Source organism: Empidonax traillii, unplaced genomic scaffold (genome assembly GCF_003031625.1).
Source record: "Empidonax traillii isolate 1590-97213 ecotype Southwest subspecies unplaced genomic scaffold, ASM303162v1 scaffold1574:size89603, whole genome shotgun sequence".
Lineage (NCBI taxonomy): Eukaryota > Metazoa > Chordata > Aves > Passeriformes > Tyrannidae > Empidonax > Empidonax traillii.
In genome coordinates, this window is record NW_020956767.1 from 63,976 (window position 1) to 79,993 (window position 16,018).

Below are 16,018 nucleotides of genomic sequence, written 5' to 3' on the forward strand. Positions count from 1 at the left end.
CCCCCACGCGCTTGCCATGTGATAGCCCCGCCCCCTCTGTATGTTTACATCAATCGGCCAATCAGCGCCGCTCTCACATCGCACCGCGCGGCGGCGGGCGCGGCTTGTGTCGCCTTTCCCCATTGGGTGCCGCTCCCGCCAATCACGAGCGGTGCCGCGGGGGCGGGGCCCTGGGGTTATTTACATCGCGTCTGGCCCCGCCCACCCCGCCCGGCTCCGCCCCCGCGCTGCCCGTCTGACCCACGTGGGGGACGCGTGCGAGCGGCCAATCAGAGCCGCCGGGCTCAGCCAATCGGGAGGGCGGATTGGTGGGCGGGGCTAAGGCCGTGATTGACAGCGCAGCGGTGCAATAGCAGCCAGTTCCATCCTCCTCTCGCCCAATCCGGGCACGCGGGGGCGGGGTCTGGCGGCGGGTCCGGCCAATGGGAGAAGGGGGCGTGTCTTCAGCGGGAGGGGCGGGGCCTGGCGGTGGCGGCGGCGGCAGAGGGCGCGGAGCGGGACCGGCCGGGCCGAGGTACCGGGGGGGCACGGGGGGGGCACAGAGGGGGAACAGGGGGAGGGACACAGGGACCGCGGGGGACACGGACACGGGGGGAGACACGGCGGGGCACACGGACACGGGGGGAGACACGGCGGGGGACATGGACAGAGGGACGGGGTGGACGCGGGGGGGGACACGGACAGAGGGACCAGGGTGACACGGTCTCAGGGACCGGGGAGGACACGGGACGCGCAGGCCGGGCCCGGTTCAGCTGGATCCCGGCAGGGAGCGGAGCATCCCCTACCCCTCGTCCCCTCCCGGACCCCCTCGGGAGCAGCAGCCCAGAGCAGCCCCGGGGCTCCCAGAGCATTCCTCTGGCTCCCCAAACATCCACCCCCGCCCCTCTGTACGGACCAGGCGAGGGGGCCGAGCCCCCGTCCGTGGTGACCCCCCGGTGGGGAGAGGACACGTGGGGCAGGGGGACATCGGCTCCTCCCTCGTGTCCCTGCTCAGACCTCTCCCACGGCACCATCCCCATTCCAGGGCATGGTCCCCCTTCCACGGGACAGGCTGAGCTCCCACGCTCCCCGGGACACCCACCCCAAATGTTCCTGGCCCGTGGAGGCAGCTGGGGGGGACAGGAGGTGGCTGTCCCTGCCAGCCGGGGTTTGGGGGGTCTGGGACACGTTCGGGGGGCTCAGCCTGGCCCAGCTGCTCCTGCTCTGCCCGCGGGTGTTTTCCCTGCTGGCTCAGGGTTCCAGCCCCACGTGCCGGGACAGGGGGGGAATTCTGCAGGAGCCAGAACCTGTGTGGGATGGGACAGACAGGGCCCCATCCCTTTGGGAGCAGCTGCTCAGGATCCACATCCCTCGGGATCCACATCCCTCGGGATCGACGTCCCCCTGGGATCCCGGGCCGTGGGAGCTGCAGGGGAGGCTGAGGGAACCTCAGGGCTGTGTCTGGGGCTCAGCAGCTCCGGGTAAAAGTGTGTGTTGGAACCTGTCCTGAAAACACCCCAGTGCTGCTCTTGTGCCAGGGATCTGGCGGGTTCTCCCTGGGGATTCCTCCCGGGTGACAAGCTGAGGGAATGGCACTTTTCCAGTCTGGGAGAGGGAGAGCCGGGGGGTGTGTGAGATCCACACATGTCCCTGCAGGGTTGGGACACGGAGAGAGCCCAGCCCGGGGCAGGGGGACAGTGCAGGCTGTGACAGAGGGAGCTGGGCACTCAGGGCCTGTGGAATTCCAGGTGTTCCACAGAATCATGGAGTGGTTGGGGTGGGAAGGGGATTTATATCCCATCCAGTGCCACCCCTGCCATGGGCAGGGACACTTCCACTAGCCCAGGGTGCTCCAACCTGGCCTTGGACACTCCCAGGGATCCAGGGGCAGCCACAGCTTCTCTGGGAAATTCATTCCAGCCCCTCACCACCAACAAAAGAAAGAATTCCTTGCCAATATCCCATCCAAATCTCCACTTTTCCAGTGGGAAGCCATTCCCTGTGTGCTGTCCCTCCATGCCTTGTCCCCAGTCCCTCTCCAGCTCTCCTGGAGCCCCTTTAGGCCCTGCCAGGGGCTCTCAGCTCTCCCTGGATCCTTCTCTTCTCCAGGGGAACCCCCCCAGCTCTCCCAGCCTGGCTCCAGAGCAGAGGGGTTCCCTTCCCTGTAGCTGGGGAAGGAGCAGGACTGTCCCTGTCCATGAAGCAGCTGTTTGCTTTCCCTTGGGATGATGATCCCAGACTTCCAGGACTCATCCCGGGTCTCCCATTCCCGCCGGGAAATGTGACTGTCCCTGAGCTGTCATCGCTCCTCCAGTGATAATTCCAAACAGGACAGGGCTGTCAGCATTCCCTGCAGGATGGGGCTGTCAGCACCCAAATCCCGGAGCTGATGGGTGGCTCCAGCTGGTGCCTGTACTGACCCTTCCCATGGGATTTGGGGTTGGTGACACCCCCCCCCCCCCAGCCTCGGCTGAGCTGCCAAACCCTGGGGCAGATCTGGGAATCATGGAATTGTTCAGCTGGGAAAGGACCTCCAAGAGCATCAAATCCACCCCGTGAGCTCTCCATGGAATGCAGTGTCCAGCCCTGGGAAGGTGTGTCCCGTGGATCCCTGATCCCAGGGAATGTGGTGTCCAGCCCTGGGAAGGTGTGTCCCATGGATCCCTGATCCCAGGTGTCCAGCCCTGGGAAGGTGTGTCCCGTGGATCCCTGATCCCAGGGAATGCAGTGTCCCGTGGATCCCTGATCCCAGGTGTCCAGCCCTGGGAAGGTGTGTCCCGGTGGGGCCTCCAGAGCAAACAGAGATAAAGCTGCTCCCGTGGATCCAGAGCCCTGGCACAGGGATCACTGGAAGTGCACCACTGGCACAGGGATGGCTGTGCAGCCCTGGAATTCCCCTGCTGGCTGTTTCTGTCTCCCTGCCCACAGCCAGGCAGGGAATGCTGGCCCTGTCCTGGGGGAAGGGCATCTCCTGGCCCCATTCCCTTAAAAAACTCTAGGAGAGAGCTGGAAAGGGGCTTTTCCAAGGGTCTGGAGAGCCAGGACCAGGGGGAATGGCTTCCCACTGGCAGAGGACAGGGTTAGATGGGATATTGGGAAGGAAGTTCTCTGGTTAACCCTGTCTGTGCTGGGAAGCTGCTGCAGAGAGTCCAGAGGAGGCCCCGGAGCTGCTCCAGGGCTGGATCCCTCTGCTGTGGAGCCAGGCTGGGAGAGCTGGGGGGGTTCCCCTGGAGAAGAGAAGGCTCCAGGGAGAGCTGAGAGCCCCTGGCAGGGCCTAAAGGGGCTCCAGGAGAGCTGGAGAGGGACTGGGGACAAGGCATGGAGGGACAGCACACAGGGAATGGCTTCCCACTGCCAGAGGGCAGGAACAGATGGGATATTGGGAAGGAATTGCTGGCTGGGAGGGTGGCACAGGTTTCCTGGAGAAGCTGTGCATCCTGGAGAGCTGCAGGATCCGGGAGCTGCCGGGAGCAGGACGTGGCTGGGGCTGAAGCAGCTCGAGGAGGAGCTGTTGGGGCTGAATTTGGAATGAGGTTCCTGAGCATTCCTTGGCCTGGGCTCAGGAGCAGTGCCGGCTGTTCCGGGGAGGCTCCTCGGCCGGTGCCCGAGCGGAGCCGGGGTTGTTGTGGCGGCTGGGGATTAAACCAGCGCGGGAGGGGATTATCCCCGATCCCCATGGAAATAGGCCGCGGTTCCTCGGCAACTGGGAGAGCTGGGAATGGAAACTCCGCATCTCCAGCAGGGCCTGGCACCCCCGGGGAGCCCGGCACGGGAACACCGGGAGCATCCCGCTGATCCTGGGAGACCCAGCGTTCCCTGCTCAGGGGCCAGAGCCAGCGGGGGCATGGGAGACTCCCCAGCTCGGCCCCAGAGCAGAGGATAAATCCTCAGGGATAAACCTGTAAAAGGGAGAGGAGAAGCCTGGAGGGGGAAAAACACACTTGGAAAAGCTGGGGGGGCGGTGGGGGAACCTGGGCTGGGGCTGTGGCCTGCGGGAAACGCCGGGCCGGGGGAGGCCGTTCCCGGAGGGATCCGGCTGGGAGCAGGGAATGTCCCAGGGCCGTGCGGGGACGCTGGGAGCGCTCCCAGCCAGTGGAAAAATCCACACGGCCGGGAGATAAAGCGGGATAGGAGGTGCTGCTTGGGCCTCTGGAGCGCGGGGACTGTATCTGGGAAGGGAGATTGGAGGCAGGTGATCGGGATCCCAGGGCGTGGGAGGGACGGGGAGTCGGGGAGGGAGCGCTGGGAGAGCGGCTGGACCAGCTGGACCTGTGGAGCAGAGCTGGAACGGGAGAATCCATCCCCTGGGAGAGGAGGCTGACGAGGTGCTTTTCCCTAATTGCTGCTTCTGGGGAGTTCAGAGGTGGCCTGAGAAAGGTCCAGCCCTCTCTTCCCTGCACGGAATCATGGAATCTGGGGGGGAAGGGACCCGAAGTTCCACCCAGTCCCACCCCCTGCCGTGGGCAGGGATCCAGGGGCAGCCACAGCTTCTCTGGGCGACCTGTGCCAGGAGCTCCCCACCCTCCCAGCCAGGAATTCCTTCCCAATATCCAAAATAGTGGGGAAGAAAAGGTGGGATTCTCTTTGTGACTCTCCAGGTTGGAATTTGGGTGTTGTTAATGCCCCAGTGCAGGAGCTCAGAGGGGCAGCCCCAGCTCTGCCCTCCCTCGCTCCGAAGCCCTTGGGGGGCAGTCGGGAAGGGGGAGCCACGGAAAACTCAGGGAAGGGCTCAGCGTGGGCTTTTCCCGCAGCCTGGGTCGCCTGGGTGGGTTTTCCTGCTGAACCACGAGCCTGTCTGCAAACACAATGATTCCCAAAGCTATTTATAGCTCTGGGAGCCCTGGCCCGCCGGGCTCTCCGGCACAAACCTGGGAACGCTGCCTCGGGATCGCGGCCTGGGCTTGGGAGGGAGAGCGGGACCATCTGTGCTGCCTGGAGCCAGGGCACGGCTGGGGCTGCTCCTGTGTTCCTCTCCTGTGTTCCCTGCTCCTGGGCTCCTTCCCCTGGATTCCTTTCTCCTGTATTCCCTTCTCCTGTATTCCCTTCCCCTGGGCTCCTTCTCCCTCCTGCCAGAGGGCCGGGTTAGGAGGGATTTTGGGAAGGAATTGCTGGCTGGGAGGGTGGGCAGGCCCTGGCACAGGTTGGGCAGAGAAGCTGTGGCTGCCCCTGGATCCCTGGAAGTGTCCAAGGCCAGGTTGGAGCACTCTGGGCTGGTGGAAGGTGTCCCTGCCCACGGCAGGGGGTGGCACCGGGTGGGATTTCAGGTCTTTCCCAACCCAAACCATTCCACAGTTCCTTGACACCAGGCCTGGGTGCTGCTCTCAGGAATCCTTCCCCACCTCCCCCGGAGTGGGATCACTGAATTCCCGCCCTTCCTGCCGTGGTGCTGTGGGCTCTGGGTGCTGGAATTGTTTTGGGATCTTCCCACAGGGTTGGTTTTCCTCCCAGATCTCTTGGTCACTGTTCCCAGGAGCCAGGACCGCCAGGAAGCCCCAGCTGGGATCAGATCCCATGAAATCCATCACTGGGAACCATCTGGCCCTAAAGCACCACCCAGAGCTGCCCCAGATCTCTGTTCCCAGCCCGTGGTGTCCAGTCCCTTTTCCAAAGGCAGCCAACGCCGCCAGGCTGCTCCTCCCGCCCCAGGGAGTGTGGGATTGTTGGGAAAGGGCCCTCCCAGGACACTCCCTCCCTGTGGGCAGAGATCCTTGGGATTTTCCATGCTCTGGAGCAGGACCAGGTGCTCTGTGTGCTCTGGATGTGCTTTCTGAGCTCCAACAGTCCTTCTCTTTTTTTTTTAAGCTGTTTAATTTTCCATAGGAAAACAGAAACAAATCCAAGAAACCTTCATTATGGAAGAGCCAGGGTTTGAATTTATTTGCTTTCTAGTGGAGCCACATATCCCAGTTCCTGGAGCTCTGGGAGCCCTTGGAGCTTCCACAGCCTGGCAGGTCCAGCTCAGGTGACTCACAGAGGGAACACACAGCCCAGAATGGACACTGAGCCTGGAAAACGCTCCCTTTTCCAGGCAGGAATGCTCTGCATGGCCAGGGCTGCTCTGGCTGAGAGGGGAAAACCAGGACCTTGCATCCTGGAGACCCAACTGGGAAAAATGGAGATAAAACACACTTTGGTTGGATTTGATTGCGTGTTTGGAGTCTATAAGGTTGGAAGAGACCTCCAGGATCACCAAGCCCAGCCATCCTGGAAGGTGGTGGCGGTGTCCACGTGGGAGCTGGTGTGTGGATCTGGGCACAGGGGTCCCCAGCAGCTCCCTCATTCCCACATTTCCCCCCCCCAGAGTCCGTAAGGATGAATGGCTCTGAGCTCGCCAGCACCACGGCATCCAGTCCCAAATCCAAGGAGGAGCAGGTGGTGAACGGGCACGATGAGAAGGAGAACAACCCCTTTGCTGAGTACATGTGGATGGAGAACGAGGAGGACTTCAACAGGCAGGTGAGACTCCCAGCTCCAGAGGTGCACAGGGATGTGGGGATGGAGAATGGGGAGGTGAGAACAGCAGGCAGGTGAGAGCTGGGGGAGTTCCCAGCTCTGTGCATCCTCAGGGAGAACAGGGGGTCCCAGCCCTGCGTGGGAAGGGACGCTCAGGGAAGAGTCATCCTGCCTGTGCTGGACCTGCCTGGAAGGACGTGGCGTGGCTGAAGCTGGAAAGGAGCCCTCACAGTGCCTCTGATCCCCTCGGAGGGATGGTGACATCACCTCTGCCAAGCTTTTGGGATCCAGACCTTCCCTGTCCACGTGCTCAGCTGGAGGCACAGGACTGGCACCCTGGTGAGCCCTTGGAATTGGAATGTTTACATCCCGGTTGTCCCAGCAGGGAGATCCTACAGGCACTGCCTCTGTTTGGGGAGGAATCCCTTACTGCAGTGAAACCACCCTGGATACACCTGGAGCTGGAGCCCTGGGATGCTGTGTCAGTAAGGGACAACAAAGCTCCTGAGAGCTCCCGCAAGACTCCAACAGCCCTTGGTTGTGGAATAACGACATGGGAGCAGCTCCAGGGTGTCTTCCTTGTCCTCATCCAAATCGGGAAGGGCTCTCTGGAGGCTCCTGGGATCCTCCTGCCACCATCCCAGCAGCTGAAGAGAACTTGGACACCCTGGACTGGGAGAGGAGGGAGCTCATCCCTGCAGCTGAACTCCTGACGTGGCCTCCCCGCCTCCTCCAGCAGGGATTTGGGCCGGGCAGGCCCCGGGCAGGGAAGGGGCAGGAGCTGCAGGTGCTTCACCACCCACGAGCCCCACGAGCCGCCCGGCACGTCCCTCCCGGAGCCACCGGCATTCCTTTCCCATGGAGCCACGTCCCGAGGGCAAACAGGGAGTGGTGGGAGCAGGAACTGCTGACAGCAGGGGCGGCTGGAGCAGGCAGAGGTGTCAGAGGCAGGTGGAGCACTGGGAATATCCACCTGGACTGCAGGGCTGGCAGAGGCACCAAGCGCTGGGCTCGCTCTGTCCGTGTCCCGTGGGAGTGCAGGATCCCGGGGGGTCCCTGAGACCTCCAGCCCCATCCTGCCCCTCTCCTGCTCCCTCTGCTCCCACATCCCTGCGGGAGCAGCTCCCAGAGCTCCAGCCAGATCCTGGGGCTTTCCCGATCCTCCGGAGGAGGTTTCCCGCAGTGTCATCCCTGGAGCTGTGGTGGGAGCAAAGTGTGTCACCCTCTGTCACCACCTGCAGGTGTGACAAACCTGCAGGGAGCAGGAAAGGCTGGGAATGCTCTGGGATTGCTCCAGAACAGAGAGGATCCGCCCAGCAACCCAGCTGGGGTAGGATCAGCCATCCTGTCCAGTTTGGAGCAAGGAGAGGGAGAAATCCTGGAGAAAAGGAGGCTCAGGGGGGACCTTCTGGCTCTGCAATCCCTGACAGGAGGGGGGAGCCGGGGGGGGTCGGGCTCTGCTGCCAGGGAACAGGGACAGGAGGAGAGGGAACGGCCTCAGGCTGTGCCAGGGGAGGCTCAGGTTGGATATGGGGAAAATTCCTCCTGGAAAGGGCAGTCCAGCCCTGGCACAGGTGCCCAGGGCAGGGGGATTTAACAGCCCTGTGGATGTGGCCATGGGGACGTGGCTGGGGTGTCCCTGGCAGTGCTCCCTGATCTCAGAGGGCTTTTCCATCCTGAGTGATCTCTCCGGGCAGGTGGAGGAGGAGCTGCAGGAGCAGGAATTCCTCGACCGCTGCTTCCAGGAGATGCTGGAGGAGGAGGACCAGGACTGGTTCATCCCGTCCCGGGACCTGCCCCAGGGGGTGGGGCAGCTGCAGCAGCAGCTCAACGGGCTCTCGGTGGGGGACGGCCACAGCTCCGAGGACATTCTGGTGAGGGGCCCACGGGGTGTGCCCTGCCCGTGCCAGGGCTGGGACCGGGTGGGCTTTGGGGTCCCTTCCCGCCCAAACCATTCCAGGATCCCGTGAACTTGCTCTCCGGGAGCCCCGGGATGGGGCTGCCGCTTTCCCACGTGGCACAGCACGAACAGGGAGACACAGACTGTCCGTGTTTTCCCCCCAAACCCATCCTGGGAGCACGGACCTTGGAGCTGGGGATGGTCCAGCTCATCCCGTGCCTGTGAGGCCATGAGGGATCCTCGGGGTGCAGGGGTTTGGGGTGCAGCGGTTTGGGGTGCAGGGATTTGGGGTGCAGCGGTTTGGGGTGCAGGGTTTCGGGGTGCAGGGTTTCGGGGTGCAGGGGTTTGGGGTGCAGGGGTTTGGGGTGCAGGGGTTTGGGGTGCAGGGATTTGGGGTGCAGCAGTTTGGGGTGCAGGGTTTCAGGGTGCAGGTCCCTGGAATGAGTGGGATCCCAGCCTTGGATCCCCGTTCCCTCTTCTCTTGCAGAGCAAAAGCAACTTGAATCCAGATGCCAAGGAGTTTGTGCCAGGCGTGAAGTACTGACAGGCCAGGCCTGGAGACAGACTGAGTCCCTGCTGCAGGGAATGCCAGGGGATAGAGGGGGGACAGCCCGGCTGGACTCGGCGCCGGGATCTGCTCCAGCTTCAAGTACCTGTTTTTTTCCTCCTTTTTTTTTTTTTTTTTTTTTAACACTTTGTATCGTCCCATCACCTTTTTTTGGCGGTTTTTTTGCTTCCTGGGACGTGTGGCCCTCGGGCCTGTCCTGGATTCCAGCCTCTCCCTGCTCCAGAGGCCCATTCCTGCGTGTGCTTCAGCCCTGCTAGTGGGAAGATCCTGCGAAGATCAGGTGTGCTCGTTTCAGTAGGATTTTTAGGGCTCCCCTGCCAGCAGCCAGCCCGGGCTGGAGCTGCACTGGCCTTCCCCAGTTCCCCTAAAGCGGATTTCTTCACTCCAGGTGAAGTGCACCAAGCTGTGATCCCGAAATTCCTCCAGGCAGCCGCTGCCCCGGCTCCACGATGGAAGCTGAGCACTCCTTCCCACATTCCCGTGCTGGCAGGGGGGTCCTTCCTGCTCCAGCAGTTCTGGGGGTGCTCAGGGGGGCCCAGACCCCCCAGGCATCAACCCCTGGGAAGGGCAGCTCCTCCCAAACTCCTCCTTCAGGAATGCCCTCCCCAGCTCTTGAGCTCATCCAACACTGCAGGCCGTGGCTCTGAAGCCTCAGCATCCTCATTCCTCTTGGATTTAAGTCTGTTCTTGGCACAGAGGAGGTGGGAGGGGTGTGGAGCAGCTTCCCTGGGTCAGGAGCAGGATCCCCCTTTGGGATGAGCCTGAGCCCTGAGGAACCCCCCGAGGGATGATTTTGGGAGGGGACGGGCAGATCCTGGTGCTGGTCCCTTTTCCCTTTTCCCAGGCCCTGGTGCTGCCTTCAGCAGAGCCCCTGGAGCAGCTGTTGGAGCAGGATCCATGTCTCCATTGGCTGAGCTCCTGGGAACCTCCTTCCCCACCTGTGGGAGCTGCAGCTCCCAAACCACAGCCCTGGCACTTCCAGGGGTCTAAATCGGGGGCTGAACGGGATCCTTCGGAGAGCCAGGGCTGGAAATCCCCATCCAGGGAAAGTGGGAGCTCCTGGGGGTCAGAAATCCCTGTCCAGGGAATACAGGTGTGTCCCAGGGCAGGCAATCCCTGTCCAGAGAAAGGAGGAGCTCCTTGGGGTAGGAAATCCCTATCCAGGAAAAGTGGGAGCTTCCCAGGTTAGAAATCTCTGAGAAAACAGGAGGTTCCCCAGGTCAGAAATCCCTACCCAGGGATCCCTTTTGGGGGTCATAAATCCCTGTCCATGGGAAGTGGGAGCTCTTTGTGGTCAGAAATCCCTATCCAGGGAAATTAGGAGCTTCCCAGAGTTGGGAATCTGTATCCAGGGAAATCAGGAGCTTCCTGTGGTTGGAAATCCATGAGAAAACAGAAGCTTCTCCAGGTCAGAAATATATATCCAGGGAAATGAGGAGCTTCCCAGGTCAGAAATCCATGAGAAAGCAGGAGCTGCTTGGGTGTAGAGATCCTTATCCAGAGAAACCAGGAACTTCCCAGTGTTGGAAATCTACATCCAGGGAAAGCAGGAGCCTCCCAGGGTCAGAAATCCGTATCCATGGAAAACGGGAGCTTCTTGGGGTCAGAAGTCCCTATCCAGAGAAACCAGCAGCTTTCTGGGCTTGGGAATTCCTACCCATAGAAAGTGGGAGCTCCTGGAGGTTGGAAATCCATATCCAGGGAAAGCAGGAGCTCCTGGGGGTCGGAAATCCCCATCCAGAGGAAAAGGGAGCTTGTCACGGTTATAAATGCATGGAAAGCGGGAGCTCCCGATCCAGGACAATTAGCACAGTTCCCCTGGATGAGCCGCCGCTCATCCGTGTAAATCCCCTCCCGGGCGCGGTTCCTCCCCCAGTCCCGGCCCTAAAGGAGCCGCTAATGGATCGGGATGGGGATCCCGATGGCCATTAACTCTCGGGGCCATCGGAGCGTGAACAAGGGCTGAGCCCACGGAATTCCCTGCTCCCAGTGCGCCCCGGAGCCTCCCAGTTCTCCCAGCTCCGGCTGCCGGGCTCAATCCCGGCGCTAAACCCCGGCGGGACCGCGGCTGGAACCAGCAGCCCTGTGGAAGCCCCATCCAAATATTCCAGGTTGGGGTGACTCCTCCCCTTTCCCGGTGCCTTTCCCGGCCGGGCAGGATGGGATCCAGGGCTCTGGGATGGGCAGCGGGACACTGGGCTAACCCCTGGAGCGATCCCACACTCCCTCCTTCCCTCTTCCCGGTTTCCCTTTGGTTTCCTACTGCCTTCCCCCCTCCACGTGCTGTAAATTTCGGACAAGGCGTTATCAAAAATAAACTTTTTTTGGAAGGGAGCGGGGCCAGAGTTTTCCCTGGAAAACCGGGGGAGGGCTCTCCATCCCACGCCAGCTCCGGCGGGGCGGTTTGTCTGCCCCCACCATCATCCCAGTGACCCCGTCATTCCCAGTTCGGGCGTTAGATGGCTCTGCTGGCGCTGCTTGGAGCCGTGTCCCTGATTTCCTTTGGCTCTGCTGGCGCCGGTAGGAGCCGTGTCCCTGATTTCCTTCGCGGAGCCACCTGGAAGCTCCCGGTGGATTTTCCCCCCGCCCGCCCCTCCCTGCGCTGGCACCTTTTTTGGGCAGTTTTGGGGTTGTGCTTTGGGCCGGGCACAGCCCCCGCTGCTGATCCCGGGCAAAAATAACCCAAAAGGGCTTTTTATTCTTGTTTTTCCCTTTTAAATGAAGATCAGCCCCGAAGGCTGCGAGAGCAGGGGCGGGATCGGCCCCTGCAGCTCCATGTCTGTTCCCTGGTCACGGGTGTCACATCCCCTGTCCCCATCTCCGGGGTCCCCTCGGTGCTGACAAGGCCCAGAGGTGTCACCTTTCCTCCTCTTCCCTCCCTGTCTGCTTGGATCCAGCTGCGCCCCGAGCCCCAGCCCCTCCCTGACAGGCTCAGCTTCCCATTCCCATTCCCATTCCCATTGCCATTCCCATCCCATGGCCGCGCTGCAGCCCAGCCCCCTCGGGCACCCAACGGGAACTGAAACAGGAACCTTCGGGGTTCGTTTTCCTTCCTTTTCCAGCAGCCCCTCCTTGGCTCGGGGTGTTCCCACCCCCAGCAGGGCTGAGCTGGGGACAGTTCCTGTCTCCTGGCTGCCAGTCATGTTCCTGGCCCCACACTTTCAGCCCCATCCTGCCCCATTCCCTGCTCTCCTGGCCCCATCCTGCCCTCCAGCCCCACTCTCTCAGTTCTATCCTGCCCCATCCCCACACTCCATCCCCGTTTTGACCCCATGCCCACATTCCCAGCCCCACCCTGCCCCATCCCTGTGCTTCCAGCCCATTTCCATCCCCATCCAGCCCCATCCTCATCCTCCAGCCCCTGTCCCCACCTCACCCCACTCCCCTGCGGGCAGTGCAACCTCTTTATTGCCAAACCACAAAGCCCTGAGCCCACGCCCCCCGTGTCTGGGGGTTGCTGGCTCCCTCAGAACACGTGTGTGTAGAACACGTCCACGTTCCCGGCTCGGTCCAGGGGCAGGGCCATCCCCACGTTCCGGGCCCCCAGCCGGGCCCCCCCCAGGGCCGACGAGCGCTTCAGCTTCAGGAGGCTGAACCGGGAGAACACACGGCCTGGGGCCTCATCCCGGGCCTGGGCCAGCACCTGGATGAACCCTGGGAACGGGGACACACGGGGGGGTCATGTGGGAACAAGCCCGGGCCCCCCCAGCCCCCCCGTCCCTGCGCTCACCCGCCTGCATCCGCTCCCAGCTGTTCCACACGGAGCCCACGCACACGATGGGCAGCCCCAGCTCCCCCAGGAACAGGCTCTGGGGGGTTGGGCTGGGTGAGGGGGGTAGCTGGGACCCCCCCACCCCAGCCCCGGCCCCAGGTGGGCGCTCACCTGGTCGATTTTGGGCAGCACGGCCACCACGTGCCGCGCCAGCACCTCGCCCGCCTTGGTGAAGATGTGGCAGCACAGAGGGTCCCCGGCCTGGGCCCCTGGGGACGGGGTGGGGGGTGGGACGGGGACCTGGGACCCCCCCCCCTGCACCCCCCAGGGGTCCCCCAAGCCGGGCTGGGCTGTGGGGGAGGGGGTGGACCCCGTGTCCCCCACCCCAGGAGTGCAGAGGGTGCTCGGGGCCAAGGTGCACCCAGGGCAGAGATCAGGGAGTGGCACTGGGAGAGACAAACGGGGTCACAGTGCCCGGGGGGGCAGGGACAGCTCCCCCCCTCAAGGGGCCTCCCTACCCTCTGCCAGCTTCTGGCAAAACCCCGCGAACTTGGACTTCTCGAAGGTGCGGTAGAGGTGGGTCAGGAGCCCCATCCTGTCCGAGATCTGGGGGCAGCCATGGGGGCAGAGGTGAGCTCTGGGGCCCGGCTGCACAGGGGACCCCCCTGGGGACAGGGACCCCACCCATCCCAGTGTGCAGCTGAGAGCATCCCCCGGACCCCACACACAGCCCAGAGACCCCCTGGACCCCAAACCACAGCCCAGAGACCCCCTGGACCCCCAAACTACAGCCCAGAGTCCCCTTGTACCCAGAACACAGCCCAGAGCTCCCCCAGACCCCGACACCCAGCCCAGACACCCCAGGACCCCCAGCCCAGATTGCCCACAGACCCTACCGTGCATCCCAGGGCCCCCCAGGACCCCAAAACCCAGCCCAGAACCCTCCCACAATCCAACCCCCATCCCAGACCCGCCTGGGACCCCAACCCCCATCCCAGAGCCCACTGGGACCTTGATACACCTCCCAGACCCCCCTCAGACGCTGACCCCACCCCTGTCCCCTCGGCCCCCCCACAGCACCTGGAAGTAGTCGAACATGGCCTGCCTGACGTATCCGACGTCGTGGGGCGGCACCTCCAGGTTGTCCATGCAGTCAAACACCATCTTCACGGCCTGGTGGGCGATCCAGTACGCTGGGGGTGGGGTGGGGGTCAGGGGCCGCCTCAGCCCCCCCTGGAGCTCCCCAGCCCCCCAGCCCCCCCGGGCTCACCGGAGCCTTCGTCGCCCATCATGTGCCCCCATCCTCCGCAGCCCGTCTCGGAGCCGTCGGGGTTGATGAGTTTGCAGTTGGATCCGGTGCCCGAGATCAGCACGATCCCCCCTGCGGGGCCGGGGGGGGCACCGTCACCCCCTGTGCCGGGGCGCCCCCCGGCCGTGCCCCCCCCGGGGGTGCCCACCGTGGTCGGTGGCCGTGGCCATGGCCCCCACGGCGTCGGTGGTGATGAAGTAGCTCTGGCTCAGGTGGGGGAAGCGCCGGTGCAGCTCCTCTGTCAGCTTCCCGATGGCATCCTGCTGGTCCCCCCCGCTCAGGGACAGCCCCTGCCCCACGGAGGGACCCCGTCAGCCCTGGGGTGTGCCCGCGGGGGGCCCAGGGTGGGGGGACGGGGGGGGCTCACCAGGGAGCGCAGGGGGACCTGGGGGTCAGCCCCCGCCTTGCTCTTGGCCTCGCTGACCATGCGCTCGATCCTCTCCAGGCACTTCTCGGAGCCGATGAGCTGGGACACGGGGGGGACACCCTAAAGCCCCCCCAGCCCTCCGCAGGCTCCCTCCCTGGGGGTCCCACGTGGCTCCACGGCGGCCACGAGAGGGGGGACACCCCGGAACCTTCTCCACCAGCTTCATCCCACCCAAGTGTCCTGGGAGCTTGGGGACAGCCAGAGCCAGCCCCCCACGTCCTGTATCCCCTCTCCATGTCCTGTACCCAGCCTCACACCCTCTCCCCTGCCCTGTGCCCCCCTCCCTGCCCTGTGCCCCCCGGGCCGGGGAGGGGGTGTCCCCCAGCTCACCCAGTGGTTGGTGCAGGGTCCCTCTGTCTCGGCCAGGATCTGCCCATCTCCGGACACCAGCACCACCCTGGAGTGGGTGCCCCCGCTACCGAGAGAGGGGGGGAGGCACACTGCCAGCACTACCCACAGCCCCCCGCCCATCCCACCGAGGGGGGACCCCCACTCGGCCCCACCAGCCCCTAGAGGTGACAGGAGGTGGGTAGGACCGGGATGGGGGGCCCTGGAGAGCGGTAGGACCGGGATGGGGGGGCCCTGAGACGGGCGGGGTGCTGACCCTGCCCCACTGACCTCGGTCCTGGCCACACCCTGGACAGGGCAGGAGGGGTCGGGGGGCAGGAGCCGATCGGGGGGGGCACGGATGGAGTCCCGGCTGCCCCCCCATCGGTTCCTGTCGCCGCGACTCCTCCTGCCCCCCCTTCTCCTCCAGGCTGGGGGTCCCCGGGAGCGGCGGGTCGGGGGCCAGCAGGGAGGTGGGGGTGCCCGGGGGATGGGGGTACGGAGCCCCGGGGAGCCCCTCTGCCCGCAGCGCGACCCCTCACCCCTCCCCAGACCCCTCACTCCTCCCGGGACCCGTCACCCCTCTCGGGATCCCTCACCTTCCCGGGATCCCTCATCCCTCCCGGGACACCTCACCCCTCCCCAGGACCCTCACCGCTCCCGGGATCCCTCAGCCCTCTGGGGATCCCTCACCTCTCCCTGAATCCCTCACTCCTCCCGGGACACCTCACCCGTCCACGGAACCGTCACCGTTCCGGGATCCCTCATCCTTCCCGGGATCCTTCCCCCTCCACGGGACCCTCACTGCTCCCGGGATCCATCACCCCTCCCGAGATTCCTCACCCTTCCCGGGACCCTCACTGTTCCCCAGACCCCTCACTCCTCCCGGGATCCCCCATCCCTCCCGGGACCCCTCACCCCTCCACGCCGCCGAACAGCGACGCCATCGCGGCCGCCACAGCCCCGCCCCTCGGGCCACGCCCACGGGCGGGGCTCTGTCACGGCCACACCCACTGCCATATATAGTGAGTGACCACGCCTATCGCCAGCTATAGATTTGTGTTATTCCATTATGGGCGTGGTTTCACCCCCAGACACGCCCTGTCCCACCGATGCCACGCCCACCCGACACGCCAAAGGCAGAGGCCCCGCCCTCTCCCCTCCCCCTGGGCTTTGGCCCCGCCCCGGGTCCTTGTACCCACCCTCTGTCGCCGTCCTGCCCCCCTCGAGGGTCCCGGGACCCCCGGGACCACCCGGGACGCAGCCCGGCGGTCCCACCCGCGTCAAGGCCCTACGCGCCGGCCCCAGACGCAGCCCCTATCGCGATATAACCCCTTCGCACT

General features: G+C 64.1%; 2 protein-coding genes across 6 annotated transcripts; one reads left to right on the top strand and one right to left on the bottom strand.

Moving 5' to 3' along the window:
* The first annotated feature begins 466 nt into the window (after positions 1 to 466).
* PAIP2B (poly(A) binding protein interacting protein 2B) lies at positions 467 to 10,131 on the top strand. 2 transcript variants are annotated; one of them, XM_027907926.1, is made up of 4 exons: positions 467 to 514; positions 6,281 to 6,435; positions 8,130 to 8,306; positions 8,820 to 10,131. In XM_027907926.1, the coding sequence occupies exons 2-4, from the start codon at positions 6,292 to 6,294 to the stop codon at positions 8,874 to 8,876; spliced, it is 378 nt and encodes a 125-aa protein (XP_027763727.1). In that variant the 5' UTR covers positions 467 to 514; positions 6,281 to 6,291; the 3' UTR covers positions 8,877 to 10,131. The 2 variants fall into 2 exon arrangements, with proteins under 2 accessions (XP_027763727.1, XP_027763728.1); XM_027907927.1 differs by lacking the exon at positions 467 to 514 and adding an exon at positions 5,895 to 6,010 and having other exon boundaries at positions 6,279 to 6,435.
* A 2,212-nt stretch (positions 10,132 to 12,343) lies between these two features.
* NAGK (N-acetylglucosamine kinase) lies at positions 12,344 to 15,680 on the bottom strand. Of its 4 annotated transcripts, XM_027907917.1 has the most exons (10): positions 15,594 to 15,680; positions 14,679 to 14,763; positions 14,289 to 14,387; positions 14,070 to 14,211; positions 13,883 to 13,993; positions 13,693 to 13,805; positions 13,131 to 13,218; positions 12,784 to 12,881; positions 12,631 to 12,709; positions 12,344 to 12,554 (listed from the first exon to the last, which is right to left on the bottom strand). In XM_027907917.1, the coding sequence occupies exons 1-10, from the start codon at positions 15,620 to 15,622 to the stop codon at positions 12,367 to 12,369; spliced, it is 1,032 nt and encodes a 343-aa protein (XP_027763718.1). In that variant the 5' UTR covers positions 15,623 to 15,680; the 3' UTR covers positions 12,344 to 12,366. The 4 variants fall into 4 exon arrangements, with proteins under 4 accessions (XP_027763718.1, XP_027763719.1, XP_027763720.1 ...); XM_027907918.1 differs by lacking the exon at positions 14,679 to 14,763 and having other exon boundaries at positions 15,594 to 15,635; XM_027907920.1 differs by lacking the exon at positions 13,131 to 13,218 and having other exon boundaries at positions 12,369 to 12,554.
* Between the last annotated feature and the right edge of the window lie 338 nt (positions 15,681 to 16,018).

Bases quoted from the DNA above. Each gene is read 5' to 3' on its own strand.
- PAIP2B (XM_027907926.1), top strand. From the start codon at position 6,292: ATGAATGGCTCTGAGCTCGCCAGCACCACGGCATCCAGTCCCAAATCC. The intron at 6,436-8,129 runs GTGAGACTCCCA...CTCTCCGGGCAG, and splicing joins AGGAGGACTTCAACAGGCAG to GTGGAGGAGGAGCTGCAGGA. The intron at 8,307-8,819 runs GTGAGGGGCCCA...CTTCTCTTGCAG, and splicing joins ACAGCTCCGAGGACATTCTG to AGCAAAAGCAACTTGAATCC.
- NAGK (XM_027907917.1), bottom strand. From the start codon at position 15,622: ATGGCGTCGCTGTTCGGCGGCGTGGAGGG. The intron at 13,806-13,882 runs GTGAGCCCGGGG...CCCCACCCCCAG, and splicing joins GATGGGCGACGAAGGCTCCG to CGTACTGGATCGCCCACCAG. The intron at 12,555-12,630 runs GTGAGCGCAGGG...CCCCGTTCCCAG, and splicing joins CTGGGAGCGGATGCAGGCGG to GGTTCATCCAGGTGCTGGCC.